General features: G+C 35.3%; 1 protein-coding gene and 1 pseudogene across 7 annotated transcripts in view; both read right to left on the reverse strand.

The window, feature by feature from the left end:
* The window catches only part of ZRANB3 (zinc finger RANBP2-type containing 3), a 306,588-nt gene that overhangs the window by 120,450 nt on the left and 170,564 nt on the right, over window positions 1-15,574 (reverse strand). For all 7 annotated transcript variants that reach the window (XM_053214960.1, XM_027055893.2, XM_027055892.2 and 4 more), the window contains one exon: window positions 7,034-7,212. In XM_053214960.1, coding sequence (XP_053070935.1) covers window positions 7,034-7,212 — 179 coding nt within the window. The remainder of the gene's footprint in view (window positions 1-7,033; window positions 7,213-15,574) is intronic.
* LOC128314011 (40S ribosomal protein S26-like) lies at window positions 872-7,024 on the reverse strand (annotated as a pseudogene).

The following is a 15,574-nucleotide window of genomic DNA, read 5'->3' on the forward strand; positions in this document are numbered from 1 at the left end:
TGAGCACAGAGCCCGACTTGGGGCTCGAACCCACAAACCGTGAGATCATGACCTGAGCCGAAGTCGGATGCTCAACCAACTGAGCCACCCAGGCGCCCCGATAAGTTCTACTCTTAATCCCCTTCACCTATTTTACCCACCCACCCTACCTACCTCCCCTCTGGTAACCATCTGTTCATTGTCTATAGTTAAGAGTCAGTTTCTTGGTTTGTCTCTTTTTTTTTTTTTTTATTCCTTTGTTCATCTGTTTCCACATATGAGTGAGATGGTATGTTATTTGTGTTCTGACTGGCTTATTTCACTTAATATTATACTAACTATATACAGGTTGGTGCAAATGCCAAGATTTCATTCTTTTTTAAGTTTTTTTAAAATTTATTTTGAGAGAGAGACAGAGAGAGAGACAGAGAGAGAGAGACAAAGTACAAGTAGGGGAGTAACAGAGAGAGGGAGAGAGAATCCAAAGAAGACGGATGCATAGCTCAATCTCACAACCATGAGATCATAATCTAAGCCCACATAAAGAGTCAGATGCTTAACTGAGCCACTCAAGCACCCCTTCATTCTTTTGTTATGGCTGAATAGTATCCCATTCATCGATGGGATATCCATCCATCAATGGACAATAGGCTGATTCCATAATTTGGCTACTGTAAAAAAATGCTGCAATAAACATAGATACATATATCCTTTTGAATTAGTGTTTTCATATTCTTACAGTAAATACTCAGTAGTGTGATTCCCAGATCATATGGTAGTTTTATTTTTAATTTTGGTGGAACATCCATACCGGTTTCCTCAGTGGCTACACCAGTTTCCATTCCCTCCAACAGGGCATGAGTGTTCCTTTCTCCCCACATCCTCGCCAACACTTGAGTTTTTGATTTTAGCCATTCTAACAGGTGTGAAGTGACATTGTGATTTTGATTTGTATTTCTCTGATGATGGATGATGCTGAGAATCTTCTTATGTGACTGGTGGATATCTGTTTGTCTTATTTGGAGAAATGTCTGTTTATGTCTTATTCCCCTTTTGTAGTTGGGTTGTTTGCTTTTTTGGATGTTGTGTTAAGTTCTTCTTATATTTTGGATTCTAACCCTTGATCACATATGTTGTTTGCAAATATCTTCTCCCATTCAGTAGGTTGCCTTTTAGTTTTGTTGATGGTTTCCTTCACTGTGCAGAAGCTTTTTTTTTGCAATATAGTCCCAATAGTTGATTTTTGCTTTCATCTCCCTTGCCTTAGGAGACATATGTAGAAAAAAGTTGCTACAACCAATGTTAGAGAAATTACTGCCTGTGCGCTCTTCTAGAATTTTTATGGTTTCAGGTCTCACATTTAGGTCCTCAATCCATTGTGAGTAAATTTTTTTGTATGATGTAAGAAAGTAGTCCATTAACATGCTGCTGTCCAGTTTTCCCAATTTGTCTATGATTTGTTGAACAGATTGTATGTTCTTGCATCCTTTGTCAAAGATTAATTGACATATAATTGTGGGTTTATTTCTGGATTTTCTATTCTGTTACATTGATCTATGTTTTCTATTTTTGTGCCAGTACCACACTATTTTTATTACTACAGCTTTGTATTGTAACTTGAAGTATGAAATTTTGATCCCTCCAGTTTTGTTTTTCCTTTTCAAGACTGTTTTGGCTATTCAGGATCTTTTGTGGTTCCACAGAAATTTTAGGATTGTTTGTTCCTGTTCTGTGAAAAATACTGTTGGTATTTTGATAGGGACAGCATTAAATGTGTCGACTGCTTTGGGTAGTACAGACATTTTAACAATATTTGTTCTTCCAATCCATGAGCATGGAATGTCTATTTCTTTGTGTTGTCCTTGATTTCTTTCATCATTGTTTTATAATTTTCAGAGTACAGGTCTTTTACCTCTTTGGTTAAGTTTATTCCTAAATATCATACTATTTTTGGTGCAATTGTAAATGGGATTATTTTTTTTTAATTTTTTTAACGTTTATTTATTTTTGAGACAGAGAGAGACAGAGCATGAACAAGGGAGGGGCAGAGAGAGAGGGAGACACAGAATCTGAAACGGGCTCCAGGCTCTGAGCTGTCAGCACAGACCCTGATGCGGGGCTCGAACCCATGGACCGTGAGATCATGACCTGAACTGAAGTCGGAGGCTTAACCGACTGAGCCACCCAGGCACCCCTGGGATTATTTTCTTAATTTCTCTTTATGCTGCTTCATTATTAGTGTATAGAAGTGCATTTTCTATCTTGTGATGTTACTGAATTCATTTATCAGATTGGTGGAATCTTTAATGGTTTTCTATATAGCATATCATGTCATCTGCAAACAGTGAAAGTTTTACCTCTTATCAATTTGGATGCCTTTTCTTTTTCTTGTCTGACTGCTGTGGCTAAGATTTCCAGTACTATGTTGAACAAAAATGGTGAGAGTAGACATCCCTGTCTTGTTCCTGACCTTTAGGGAAAACCTCTCAGTTTTTTCCTCATTAAGGATGATGTTAGCTGTGAGTTTTTCATATAAGGTTTTTATTATGGTGAGATATGTTCCCTCTAAACCTTCTTTGTTGAGGATTTTTATCATGAATGTATCTTGTAGTTTGTCAAATGCTTTTTTTTTCATCTATTGAAATGATAATATGGTTCTTATCCTTTTATTTATTTATTTTTAAAGATTATTTGAGAGAGAGAACATGAGTGGAGGGAGGGAGGGAGGGAGAGAGAGAAAGAGAGGGAGGGAGAGAGAATCCCAAGCAGGATTCAGTGCTGTCAGCACAGAGCCCCATGTGGGGCTTGAACTCACAAACTGTGAGATCATGACCTGAGCCGAAGTCAGACGCTCAACCAACTGAACCACCCAGGTGCTCCAATCCTTTATTGATGTAATGTAACAAGTTGATTGATTTGTGAACACTGAACTACCCTTGGCTCCTGGAAATGAATTCTGATGGATCCTGGTGAATGATTTTTTAACATACATTGTTGGATTTGGTTTGCTAGTATTTTGTTGAGGATTTTTGCAACTATGCGCATAAGGAATCTTGGCCTGTAGTTCTCTTTTTCGGTGGTGTCGTTGTCTGGTTTGGTATCAAGGTAATGGTGGCCTCATAAAATGATCTGGAAATTTTCCTTCCTTTTTTATTCTTTGGAATAGTTTGAGAGGAGTAGGTATTAACTCTTTAAATGTTTGGTAGAATTCTCCTGTGAAGCTATGTGGACTTTTGTTTCACTTTTTTGAATATTGATTTGATTACACTGCTGGTAATCAGTCAGTTCAAATTTTCTATTTATTCCTGACTCAGTGTTGGGAGATTATATGTTTCTAGGAATTAGTCCATTTCTTCTAGGTTGTTCAATTTGTGGGCATACAATTTTTCATAATAATCTCTCATAATCTTTTGTATTTCTGTGGTGTTGGTTATTATTTCTCCTTTTCCATTTCTGATTTTTTTTTAAGTCTGGCTAGAGGGTTATCATCAATATTGTTCATTTTTTCAAAGAACCAGCTGCTGGTTTCACAGACTTGTTCTATTGTGTTGTTGTTATTATTTAGTTTCTATTTCTTTTATTTTTGTTCTAATAATAATATCTTTCTGCTGGTTATGGATTTTGTTCTTTTTAGCTCGTTTAGGTGTAAAGTTAGATTGTTTATTTGAGGTTTTTTTGTTTTTTGTGTTTTTTTTTTTTTGCTTCTTGAGGTAGAATTGTATTGCTGTGAGCTTCCCTCTTAGGACTGGTTTTGCCACATCCCAAAGGTTTTGGATGATTGTGTTTTCTTTCCTTTTTAAATATAATCTCCATTTTATTTTTTTCTAGAAAACAGTTCTCATAAATTTTTAACATTTATTTATTATCAAGAGACAGAGAGACACAGAGCGTGAGCAGAAGAGGGGTGGACACAGAATCTGAAGCAGGCTCCAGGCTCTGAGCTGTCAGCACAGCGCCCGACGTGGGGCTCGAATGCACAAACCACAAGATCATGACCTGAGCCAAAGTCATATGCTTAACTGACTGAGCCACCCAGGTGCCCCTCTAGAAAACAGTTTTTCTTCAGTCCTTAAGGACCGGGCCCCTCACATGGGCTTTGGTAGTGGTTGCGAGGTAGCACCTGCAGGTCTAAATCAGGGTGAGGGTGTTCATTCCATCTATGCATCACCAGAGCAATTCCTGACCACCTTGCTGTGTATGGCACAGCTCACACAGTAATGTAGTTTCATGTATAGCTTGGGAAGCACACAGTCATTGAAGATACTCACTTTGGAAACGTCCTCAACAGTGGTGGCCTCTACTATGTGCTGAATAATGAACTTCTTGATGGCCTTGTCCTTGGGAACGCAACAGGCACAGGTGATGCAACAAACAGGCTGCATGTGGCTGTGGCCCCTTTTGGCCTATTATTCCTTCTTTCCTTGGTCATCTTGGAAGTGAGGACCTGAGACAGGATGGACCACTGTGTTTTCATTTTTTCTCTCCAAGTAAGTTTTGATTTCTTCTTTGATTTGGTTAATGCATTCATTATTTAGTAACATGTTATTTAACCACCATGTATTTGTGTTGCTTCCAGACTGTTGTGGATTTCTAGTTTTATAACATGGTGGTCAGAAAAGATACATGATATAATTTGGATCTTTTTCAATTTGTTGAGATTTGTTTTGTGGCCTAATATGTGATCTATTTTAAGAATGTTCCAAATACACTTGAAAACAAATGTGTATTAAGCTGTTTGAGGATGGAATGTTCTGAATGTATCTGTTAAATCCATCTAGTCCAGTGTGTCATTCAAAGCCACTGTTTTCTTGTTGATTTTCTGTTTGGATGATCTATTCACTGATGTAAGTGAGGTGTTAAACTCCTCTACTGTAGTCATATTACTATCGAGTACTTCCTTTAAATTTGTTAATAATTGCTTTATATATTTGGGTATTCTCATGTTGGATGCATAAATATTTACAACACTTACATTTTTTTCTTAATGTCAACTACGTTTTAAGCCCTGGGTAAATCTAGTTAATATAGAAACCTAGGATTTTCTTGTTATAATCAAACACCAGAAAAGCTGACAGAAGAAAAGCATAGGGTTAATATTACTAACTAACTTAGGCATACTGAGAACCATATACAAAAAACAAGAGCTTGAAAGTCCACTGCAGAACATTTCAGGCATAATTGGCATATGCCCAAAGGAGTTACATGTATTTGTGGTAAATGCATGTTGCCAGATGTTCGTATACATTTAAAGCTATTTCTTTAAGTACTTGGAAGACAATGGTAAGTTTTTCTTTTCCTAAACTCAGATCCTCCAGAAAAGTTATACTGTGGGTTGTAATACATTCTAACAGATACCAAATGTTATCCAAATAAAAATATTGGCCTCTATTTAATTGCTAAACAGTATTTCCTAAATAATAAGCAAAACTAGATGACCTAAATATTATAAAAGATGAGAGAAGATATATATTTTAAGAAAATTAAATGTAAACTTTTAAATAAACTATAGCTAACAAAATGTGCATACAAAGGCCTACATTCTCTAAATCCTTAAGTTGTAAATTTTATGCAGTTTTATTGGACAAGAGGAAATTTAAAATTATTACCAAAATTTTACTTTGTCCATGAAAATACTGTCCAAATTTCCTTAGGTCCATAAAGACATATTTTATAGACTTAATAGTTCAAAGGTCAAAAGAGAAAAAGCCTCCAACTATTTTGTTAGGACATTCACAAAGGCCAACTTCATTGTTACAAATAGTCTTTATGTTAACAATCCTAGAGAAAACAACACAGTACAATAATACCATAATTTTAAAAAATCTAAGTATTAACAGACATTTATTTCTTTTTTTTTTTTTTTAACATTTATTTATTTTTGAGACAGAGAGAGACAGAGCATGAACAGGGGAGGGTCAGAGAGAGAGGGAGACACAGAATCTGAAACAGGCTCCAGGCTCTGAGCAGTCAGCACAGAGCCTGACGCAGGGCTCGAACTCACGGACCGTGAGATGGTGACCTGAGCCGAAGTCAGACGCTTAACCGACTGAGCCACCCAGGCGCCCCAACAGACATTTATTTCAAATATATATACTACCTGTTATTTGAGGGTCAGAAATTGGTTATTTTGAACTTTTAGAAACGTGATAATTTGTGTAATTCACTTATAAATATAATGTAATAAATCATCAATATACAAATAGATTGGTTTATCCCCATGGCTAGAAAACAAATGAAAAAAAAAAAAAACAAAAAACCTAAGTAGTTACATTATGATTTATTTTCGAGGAGAAACTTGAAATAATCTCAAACAAATATTTTCAATTAGAAAGTATTAAAATTATAAATTAATGTAATAAAGAAAATAAAACTGGTAAATACTCATTTTGAGTGACATATAAAACTTGCATATCAACCAAGAATTTGGAAAGCAAAATCTACCATTGCTGCAGACAATAAAAGCTCATAAACTTCAAATTAATCATTGAGAAGTTGTGAAATGTATTTTTGAACCCCAAAATAGTGAGTTTTAAGTATATTTAAAGTATATATAAAGTAGATATATTACATAAATCTTTCAAAGTACACCTATTTACATTTACTTTAAAAATACACCAAAAAGGAATTTATTTATTTATTTATTTTTTTAATGTTTATTTATTTTTGAGACAGAGAGAGACAGAGCATGAACGGGGGAGGGGCAGAGAGAGAGGGAGACACAGAATCTGAAACAGGCTCCAGGCTCTGAGCTGTCAGCACAGAGCCTGACGCGGGGCTCGAACTCACGGACCGTGAGATCATGACCTGAGCCGAAGTCGGACGCTCAACCGACTGAGCCACCCAGGCGCCCCCCAAAAAGGAATTTAAAGCATTAAGTATACTGCTGGGTTTTAGATAAATAATACAGATTTTAAAATGTAAAGTAAAATTCTCCACTCTACTCTTAGTTCTAAATTATGGCTAATAGGTTATACATCATTCTAAACATTAGCATTTACTAATTACATGTGAGAAGGCTTTTTTTCCCCCTTAAAGATTAAAAAGTTGTTCTTACCCAATATCAGTTTTATTCTGAATAACATTGATATCCTCTGGACTTAGCTCTGGGATCCATTTCTCCATTTCTTCTGTCCAAGGGTATCTCAGAGATGAAGGGACCACTATTAAAAGCGGCCATTCCTCCTTATAGAAGTAAGCAATTGCAATTGCCTGGATTGTCTTTCCTAGACCCATCTACATTAAAAATAAATAAAAAATACATAAACACATAAGTACATAAATAAATGCTGACATATTTTAAATGAAAATACTTATCAAATATTTACTTAAGAGTCATCAAAATAATTTTCTGATGTAAAATCAATTGGATTACATGGTTAAAAGCTCATGATTATGATGGCCTTTAAAATTCATTAAGCAAACTATTACTTTCCAATCATTTGTGACTGGACTTAGAGACAAAATAACCTGTAATTTAAAATATTAGTTATACTTAATTCATATAACTTAATTTTAGAAATATTTATGTGAGCATTTATAAGTTCTCTTGGCACAAGAGTAAATGCCTTACTATACATCACAATACCATGCTATTTTAAAGCTTGAAGAAGGCATAAAATATGCACATTTTACAAAAAAAGTAAGAACAGAGAGGTTAAATTATCTGTTCAACTTAACAGGTGGTTAACTAGATGCAAAATAGTATGAGAACCCAGGTCTCCAGTGTCTTTGCACTTGTGTTTTCACACTTACATTATAATGCCCCATTTTTAAGCAGTAGTCATTTAAAAAGAAGTTACTAAATGAATGTTTTTAGTGGTTTTGTTCATAATACCCAGAATATGAAGACAACCCAAATGTACTTAAATGGGTGCATGGATGAAAATCATGTTATATCCATGTAATAGAATACCATTTATCAATAAAAAAGGAGCAAACTATTGCTATACACAACAACATGAGTGAAACCCAAACACATTTTGCTAAATGAAAGAAGCCAAGCCCAAAAGCCACAAACCGTGTGATTCCATGTTTAGGTCATCCAGAGAAACACAAAACAATAGAGACAGAAAACACATCAGAGTCTAGGGATGGAAGGAGGAGGGCAGCATGAAGGAATCTTGGGGGATGATGTTCTGTGTTTTTTTTTTAATTTTTTTTTAATCTTTATTTTTGAGAGAGAGACAGAGCAGGGGAGGAACAAAGAGAGAGGGAGACGCAGAATCCAAAGCAGGCTCCAGGCTCTGAGCTGTCAGCACAGAGCCCGATGCGGGGCTCGAACCCATGAACCGTGAGATCAAGACCTGAGCCGAAGTCGGACGCTTAACCCACTGAGCCACCCAGGCGCCCCAATGTTCTGTATTGGTTGTGGGAGCACTTACATGTCTGTATGCATTTGTCAACTTAAAGAATTATACGTGTAAAAAGGATGAATTTACCTAACAGTGTGAATTATACTACAACAACACTGCCTTTTTAGAAAAAGTAGTTATTATTGTGAACCATAAGGGAAGGACAAAAAGACCTAAGTCCTTCTGACGTGACTATTCAAAGAGAAAAAAGACACACATACCTAAAACAGTTAACTTATACTACTAAGTTTTAAATGCTGAGCAAAATTAAAGAGGAAAAGATAAAAAGGAAGTTTGGACTTTTAGCAAGTCCCCACTAAGAAAATCTTGTTTTGTTTATGTATTTTTCGCTTAACTACTGCTATTAACAACAACAAAAAAGAAATCCTAGAATATTCAAGCAAGTTTATATTTATATCAATCACACTCGAAAAGAAAACTAGTGTGAATTACTTAGGAAAATGTTCTTGTGACTGGAATAAAGACTGTCAAAGGGAGACAAAGTAAATGAAACATAGGAAGTGACTTTGTTTCTGTCCTGGTGTTCAGATATTTGAACGTAAAAGCAAATTAATGAAAAATAAAGATCAAGATTGTTCAATTCTGTGGGACAAGCAAAACCCAGGTAGAGAAAAATTAGGAAAGAAGGTTAATGAAAAGATTTTAGTGCAAGAGCAATAATATTAGCTAACATTTCAAAGTTCTGAGGCAAATAACATTCAAGAATAGATCCAAAGCTAAGTCTAAAAGCTTTTAATGTACACAAATAACCTAAGTGTCCATCAGTGGTTGAACTGAAAAGTTGTGGTATTTATATACAATGGAATATTATTCAGTCTTGAGAAAGAAGGAAACTCTGCCATTTGACACAACCTGGGTGGAATGCAAGGACATTATGCTAACTGAAATAATCCAGACAGAGAATGATAAATAAAGCATGGTAACACTTATACACAGAATCTTTGGGGGAAAAAAAAGAAAAGAAAAAAAAAGAAAGCACCAAACTCATAGTAACAGAGTAAAAAAAGTGGTTGCTAGGGCTAAGGCACAGGGAAGATAGGGAGAGGCTGGCAAAAAGGTACAAACTTTCAGCTAGAAGATGAATAAGGTCTGAGAACCTGAGGTAAAGCATTGTGACAATGGTTGATAATACAGTGTTTATGACTGAGGGTTGGTGGGACAGTGGAACTCAGATGTTGTCACAAAACAAAACAAAACAAAACAAAACAAAACACCAGAAAAGTGTAGATACGTGAGATGCTGATGTGTTAAATATATGCGGGGAAATCCTTTTACAATGTATACATCTGTCAGGTTACCATAATGTAATTTACATGTCTTGAAACTTGTTTTTCTGTTATACCTCAATAAATCTAAATTTTTTTAAAAATACTGGATACATAAGCTTTTAATATTGAAACAAAATCCAGTTGCAGATAAAAATTCTTTCTTATCTACTGTTTGAAGAATAAAATTCATGTTAAGGTAGGCAGGGTTTGGTAACAGGTTAAAATAACGTAGGAATGTAGACACACTCACAAAGATACGTATTTTATTATAAAATTAGGGGTGATTGGGTGGTTCAGTTCATTAAGAGTTTGACTTCAGCTCAGGTCATGATCTTGTGGTTGGTGAGTTCAAGCCCTGCATAGGGCTCTGTGCTGCTAGCTCAGAGCCTGCAGCCTGCTTTGGATTCTGTGTCTTCCTTTCTCTCTACCCCTCCCCTGCTTGTTCTGTCTCTCAAAAAATGAATAAACATCAAGAAAAAAATTTTTAACAAAATTAAAGCATTTTACAAGCTAATATTCTATATCTCTTTCTAAGGAATAGCATACAATCCCAACCTTTAGGCCTACATAGCCAAATTTAAGATTTATCCGACGGTAGCAGACCTAATCCTAAGAGAAATAAATAACTTTTATATTACTTAGTTTTATAAACCCAAACCAAAGAGCAATTATGCACCAACATCTGGTGTAATGACTGGTATGTTTTCTTGTTCTCAAAAGCCCTCCAATACTCATAGCTGAACCAACTTAAACATCCCTGGATTCTGAGATCAGTATGGCTTCAAGGCAGCAATAATTTACAAATTACTGATGTTTCCTGGCTTGGGGTCATTGGTATTGCTGCTTATACCTAACGATGACAAAGGCGTACATTTCCAGGAAATGAGCCATGGCCAATTCTGTGTGTATGGACCATACCACTAAGTAACTCTATGCTACAGCTATGGTTACCTGGTTTTGCTTTCTACAGTGGGTTCACAGACCATTTTCTTAATTTAAACTTCTTTGGAAGGAAGGGTCTGTTTGCTACAGTAACTTTCTGGGAAGTAGGATTCTTTGGGACTCCAGATTTTATACTGGATCTTTACCTTCTACTTGCTGATTAATTTCCTTGGTGCCTTTCTAAGTGGACCTTTTCACACTTCATGTAGTGTGACTTTGCCTATGTTAGCCTTCAAGGCACCTATTAATGAGCCACTTAACTAAATTTCCTAATATTGTCTGCTACTAACATAGGGACACAGATCTTCAATAGGGATATGTGGGGAAAAAATTGAAACAATAGATAGAAAAAAACACAGTTGGGGAGAGAGAAGTTATGAACTGAGAAAGGGGAAGAGAGAGGAAACTAGCATAAATACAGGAAAGGATAAGAATACTTCTGATGTATGGAAAAGCTAATCTAATTAGAAGTATGAATTTTTTTAAATCTCCTGGTTCCCTAATCTTGCTTTCTTGTATATTTGCTACTATATTACACCAACTGAATAAATTCTTAATTCCAGATATGTCATTTTTCAGCTCTAAAGTGGTCAGCAGACTCTTTTAAAATTTAGTATTTTTAGATTCTTTTTAATAGATTAAATTCTCCATTGAAAATTTTCATCTTTTCATTTCTGTTGTCCACCACTTCCTTGAGTTTCTTGAATAGTCAATGCTATTTTAAAATCTCCTTCTGATAACATCAACATATGATCACCTGTGGATTGTATTCCTAATTTTTTTTTGGTACTGTTTTCTCAGCCCTCCTTTTATTTTTCATTGGATTCCAGAAATTAATTGTGAAGAAGCTATAGAAGCTTTAGATGATAAATTCACCCAGGTGGAAATTAGGTTAAGTTTTCTTTAGCCAAGGCACATTGAGTACCAGCAGATACCTCATTCCCTTTAAGTCTTGGTTTTAGGTTTTGTAAGAACAAGTTTATTTCAGTTTTGTTCTTATTACTAGGGTATGGTCTTTACTACTAGGGGGTGTACTTCTGGAGGTCACCATAAGCCCAGGCAGTGTATTTACCAAGATTCTTCCACCTTGACAAGGCACAACTCTGATCTGTCTCCTGAGTACCACAATAATGCTGAAATCTCTGCCTTATTCTTTCTCCTCCAACTACAAATTTCTGCTGGGTATTCTGGAGTGGCATCCTGTGGAAGTACACTTTAGGGGATGGCTAGTGTGTGAGGGTAACATGTATGCAGATTTCTCGGGTCTTTCTCTCAAGTTACCTCCTCTCTGGGATTTTTCTCTTCATGTCCCAATGGTTCAATGCATACTGAGACCTAGAAAGAGCTAGACCGAGTAGTCTCTGATAGAAAACAGGTGTAAGCAGCCTGTTTCAACTATGTGGCATCTGGCTTTAAGAAGAGAAAGAACTGAACATACCTCTAGTGATAGATCTAGGCAGCTGAAGAATAGAAAACCAGTTTGGGGAGCTATGAGTGTACTATTTCATCAAGTTTAGGAAATTCTAAATATTTTCTTACTGTTCCCAGCTATCTTATCACATGATTTCTTAATAAAGAATTATGACTGCCTTTTAAGAACTATTAAATTTTAAGAAAGTATCAATTAAGAAATAAGGAACCATTTTAAAAAGAAAGGTTCCCAAACCAACGAGTCTTAAGTATAAGAAATGATGGGGCACATGGGTGTCTCAGTCAGTTAAGCATCCCACTCTTGATTTCACTCAGGTCATGATCTCATAGTTTGTGGAATCGAGCCCTGCATCAGACTCTGCACTGACAACATGGAACATGCTTGGGATTCTCTATCCCTCCCCATTCATGATCTCTCTCTCTCTCTCTCTCTCTCTCTCTCTCTCTCTCTCAAAATAAACAAATAAACATTAAAAAAAAATGGAAGGATTAATTTAGCTAAGGAGATAATGTGCTGAATACAAAAATAAACAATGGAAGCAAAGTAAGGTGTATAATAAAGAGTCTGATTCCATTTTTAATGTTTGAATGCTGGCATCATCATTCTTAATATCCAAAACAAATTTTGAATAGAAGAGTCCATCCTGCCTCCTTAGGGTGACCACAAGAACAGGAAAGCGATTTCTCAATACATGTTAATAAACTGACATTTTAATTTACAGGAAAAATTTTCCTTGAGCTTTATTGCCTTGAGTAAAATATCTTAGGTTCTGATCAACTTGGAATCACTGAAAAGAATGTATTTCTGAATCTGCATAGTTAGAGATGGCATACCTATGCCATTAGATGATTTACCTAAAAAATGAGGCTCTAAATAGTTTTTATCTGGTTACTTTTCTAGGTTAAAATCTCAAATCTTCTACTGAGCATCTCTTTACTTTAAAGAGAGTGTAGTTGGGGTGCCTGGATGGCTCAGTTGGTTGAATGTCCGACTTCATCTCAGGTCATGATCTCACAGTTTGTGAGTTCAAGCCCTGCGTTGGGTTCTGTGCTGACAGCTTGGAGCCAGGAGTCTTCTTTGTATTCTGTGTTTCTCTCCCTCTCTTTGTCCCTCTTTGTCCCTCTTTGTCCCTCTTCTGCTCACATTCTTTCTTTCTCTCAAAATAAATAAACATAAAAACAAATAAAGATCATAGAGTTAAATAACTAAAGGTGATTTCTGGAAAATGGGATATTTATCAACATGGATGAAATTAGACAGTTGCTAATGTTATTCCATAGGTTTTTGCTATTGGTTTTTCCTCTTATAGACACAATCCAGTAGAAAATAAAATTTGATGGCACGTCCTCAAATAAAACACAATTCAAACTAAAAAGTATAAGTATATTACCATAATCTCATGCTCCCATTAAGGAAAGAGTGGATCTCATACTCTAGGAAAACTGAGCTCTAGATATAATTTGTACATAGGAAAATAATTGTTGGAACAATTTTTTGCTATATATATATATATAAATTTTTTTAATGTACTTACATTTCAAGCATTTTCCGAAGAATTTATAGTCGTGTAACATTCCATTATAAAACCAATAACACACTCAAAGAATTTGGATATACAGAAGTAACTATACTCAGTAAGTGGTTCAAACCCTTTGGCTCTCACTACAAAAGAATCTGTTAGGGTGAATGGTCCAATGTTTCAAGAAAATTAAGTCTAAATCATCTATTAAGAATCAAAGCCATAACTCAATAATGGTACAACTGTCTAGGTACTACCTAAGATGAATTAAATTGAATATTTTAACTTCAAAAGTACATTTTATCATTGTATTCAAAATAATAAAACAGTATTTTATTTAGGAGAATAATTCTAGATTTTCTAAATGTAATATGCCACAAAATTATTAAGAGCAATTAAATAATTATGATCCTGTCACAAAGATTTTCATTTTCAATTTTTTGTGATTGCATTTATATAGCAATTGCATAGAGAGGATGTCTCTTGATTGAGAATTTGTGTGACTAAAAGTTTTCAGTTAAAAAAAATTTTTTTGGAAGTTTCCAGTTTTAAAGTTAAAAGCAGTTTGTATATTTAGAGTAAGGATGTAGGTTTATCTTTAGAGTAGGTAACCAATTTGTTCTAGAACAGACTCCTTTAAAGAACACTTTTAGATACATAGACTTTAAATCTTAATGAGAAACTAAACTCAGTAAAGAAACCCACATATACAAATGTCAGACTGAAATCCTATGTTCAATTATTTATTTCTTTTAAAGAGATGTGTGTTTTAGCAGAACTATTTCCTTATCCTTGTAGATTAAGTTATACAGGCATACCTCATTGTATTGCTCTTCATTTATGTGGTTTGCTAAGTGTTTTTTTTTTTTAATTAAAGGTTTGTGGAAACTCTGTAAGAAGCAAGTCTATTGATGCCATTTTTCTAATAGCATTTGCTCACTTTATGTCTCCGTGCCACATTTTGATAATTCCTGCAATATTTCAAACTTTTTCATTATAATTATATTTGATTATGGTGATCAATGATGAGGCATCTTTTGATGTTACTATCATTAACTGTGTTGGGGTACCACAAACCATGCCCATAGAAGATGTAAAACTTAATTGACAAATATTGTGTGTTCTGACTATTCCACCAACCAGCTGTCCCCCCATCCTTCTCCCTCTCCCTCCTTGGGCCTCTCTATTCCCTGAGTCACAACAATATTGAAATTACGCCAATTAACAATCCTACCATGGCCTCTAATGGTTCCTGTGAAAGGAAGAGTCTCACATCTCTCACTTCAAATCAGAAGCTAGCTAGAAATGATTAAGCTTAGTGAGGAAGGAATGTTGAAAGCCGAGAAAGGTCGAAAGCTGGGCCTCTTGCACAAAACAGTTAGCCAAGTTGTGAATGCAAAGGAAACGTTCTTGAAAGAAATTAAAAGTGCTACTTTACTCCATGAAACACATGAATGATAAAGAAAGCAAAACAGCCTTATTACTGATATGGAGAAAGTTTTAGTCATCTGGTTATGAGATCTGCTTCAGATTCTGTGTCTCCCTCTCTCTCTCTGCCCCTTTGCAGTTCATGCTCTTTCTCAAAAATAAACAAACATTTAAAAAATTAAAAAAAAAAAAGCTTCAAAGGATAAGCTCTGGTAGGGGCTAACCCAATTGTTGACTTGAAGTTGAAGTCAATGCTCACTTACATTCCAAAAATCCTAGGGGCTTTAAGAATTATACTCAATCTAGTCTGCCTATATTCTACAAATGGAACAAAGGCTGGATGACAGCACATCTGATCACCACATGGTTTAGACTATTTTAAGTCCACTGCTGAGACGTACTGCTTGGAGAAAAAGATGCCTCTCAAACTATTACTGCTAATTGACAATGAACCTGGTCCCTCAAGAGCTCTGGTGGAAAGAAATGTAAAATAAGATGTAAGGCATGTTGTTTTCTTGCCTAATATAACATGTTGTTTTCTTGCCTAATATAACATTCATTCTGCAGCCCTTGGATCATGGAGTAATTCCGACGTTCAAATCTTATTATTTAAGAAATACATTTCATGAGGTTA

This window comes from Acinonyx jubatus, chromosome C1, assembly GCF_027475565.1.
Source record: "Acinonyx jubatus isolate Ajub_Pintada_27869175 chromosome C1, VMU_Ajub_asm_v1.0, whole genome shotgun sequence".
Classification (NCBI taxonomy): domain Eukaryota; kingdom Metazoa; phylum Chordata; class Mammalia; order Carnivora; family Felidae; genus Acinonyx; species Acinonyx jubatus.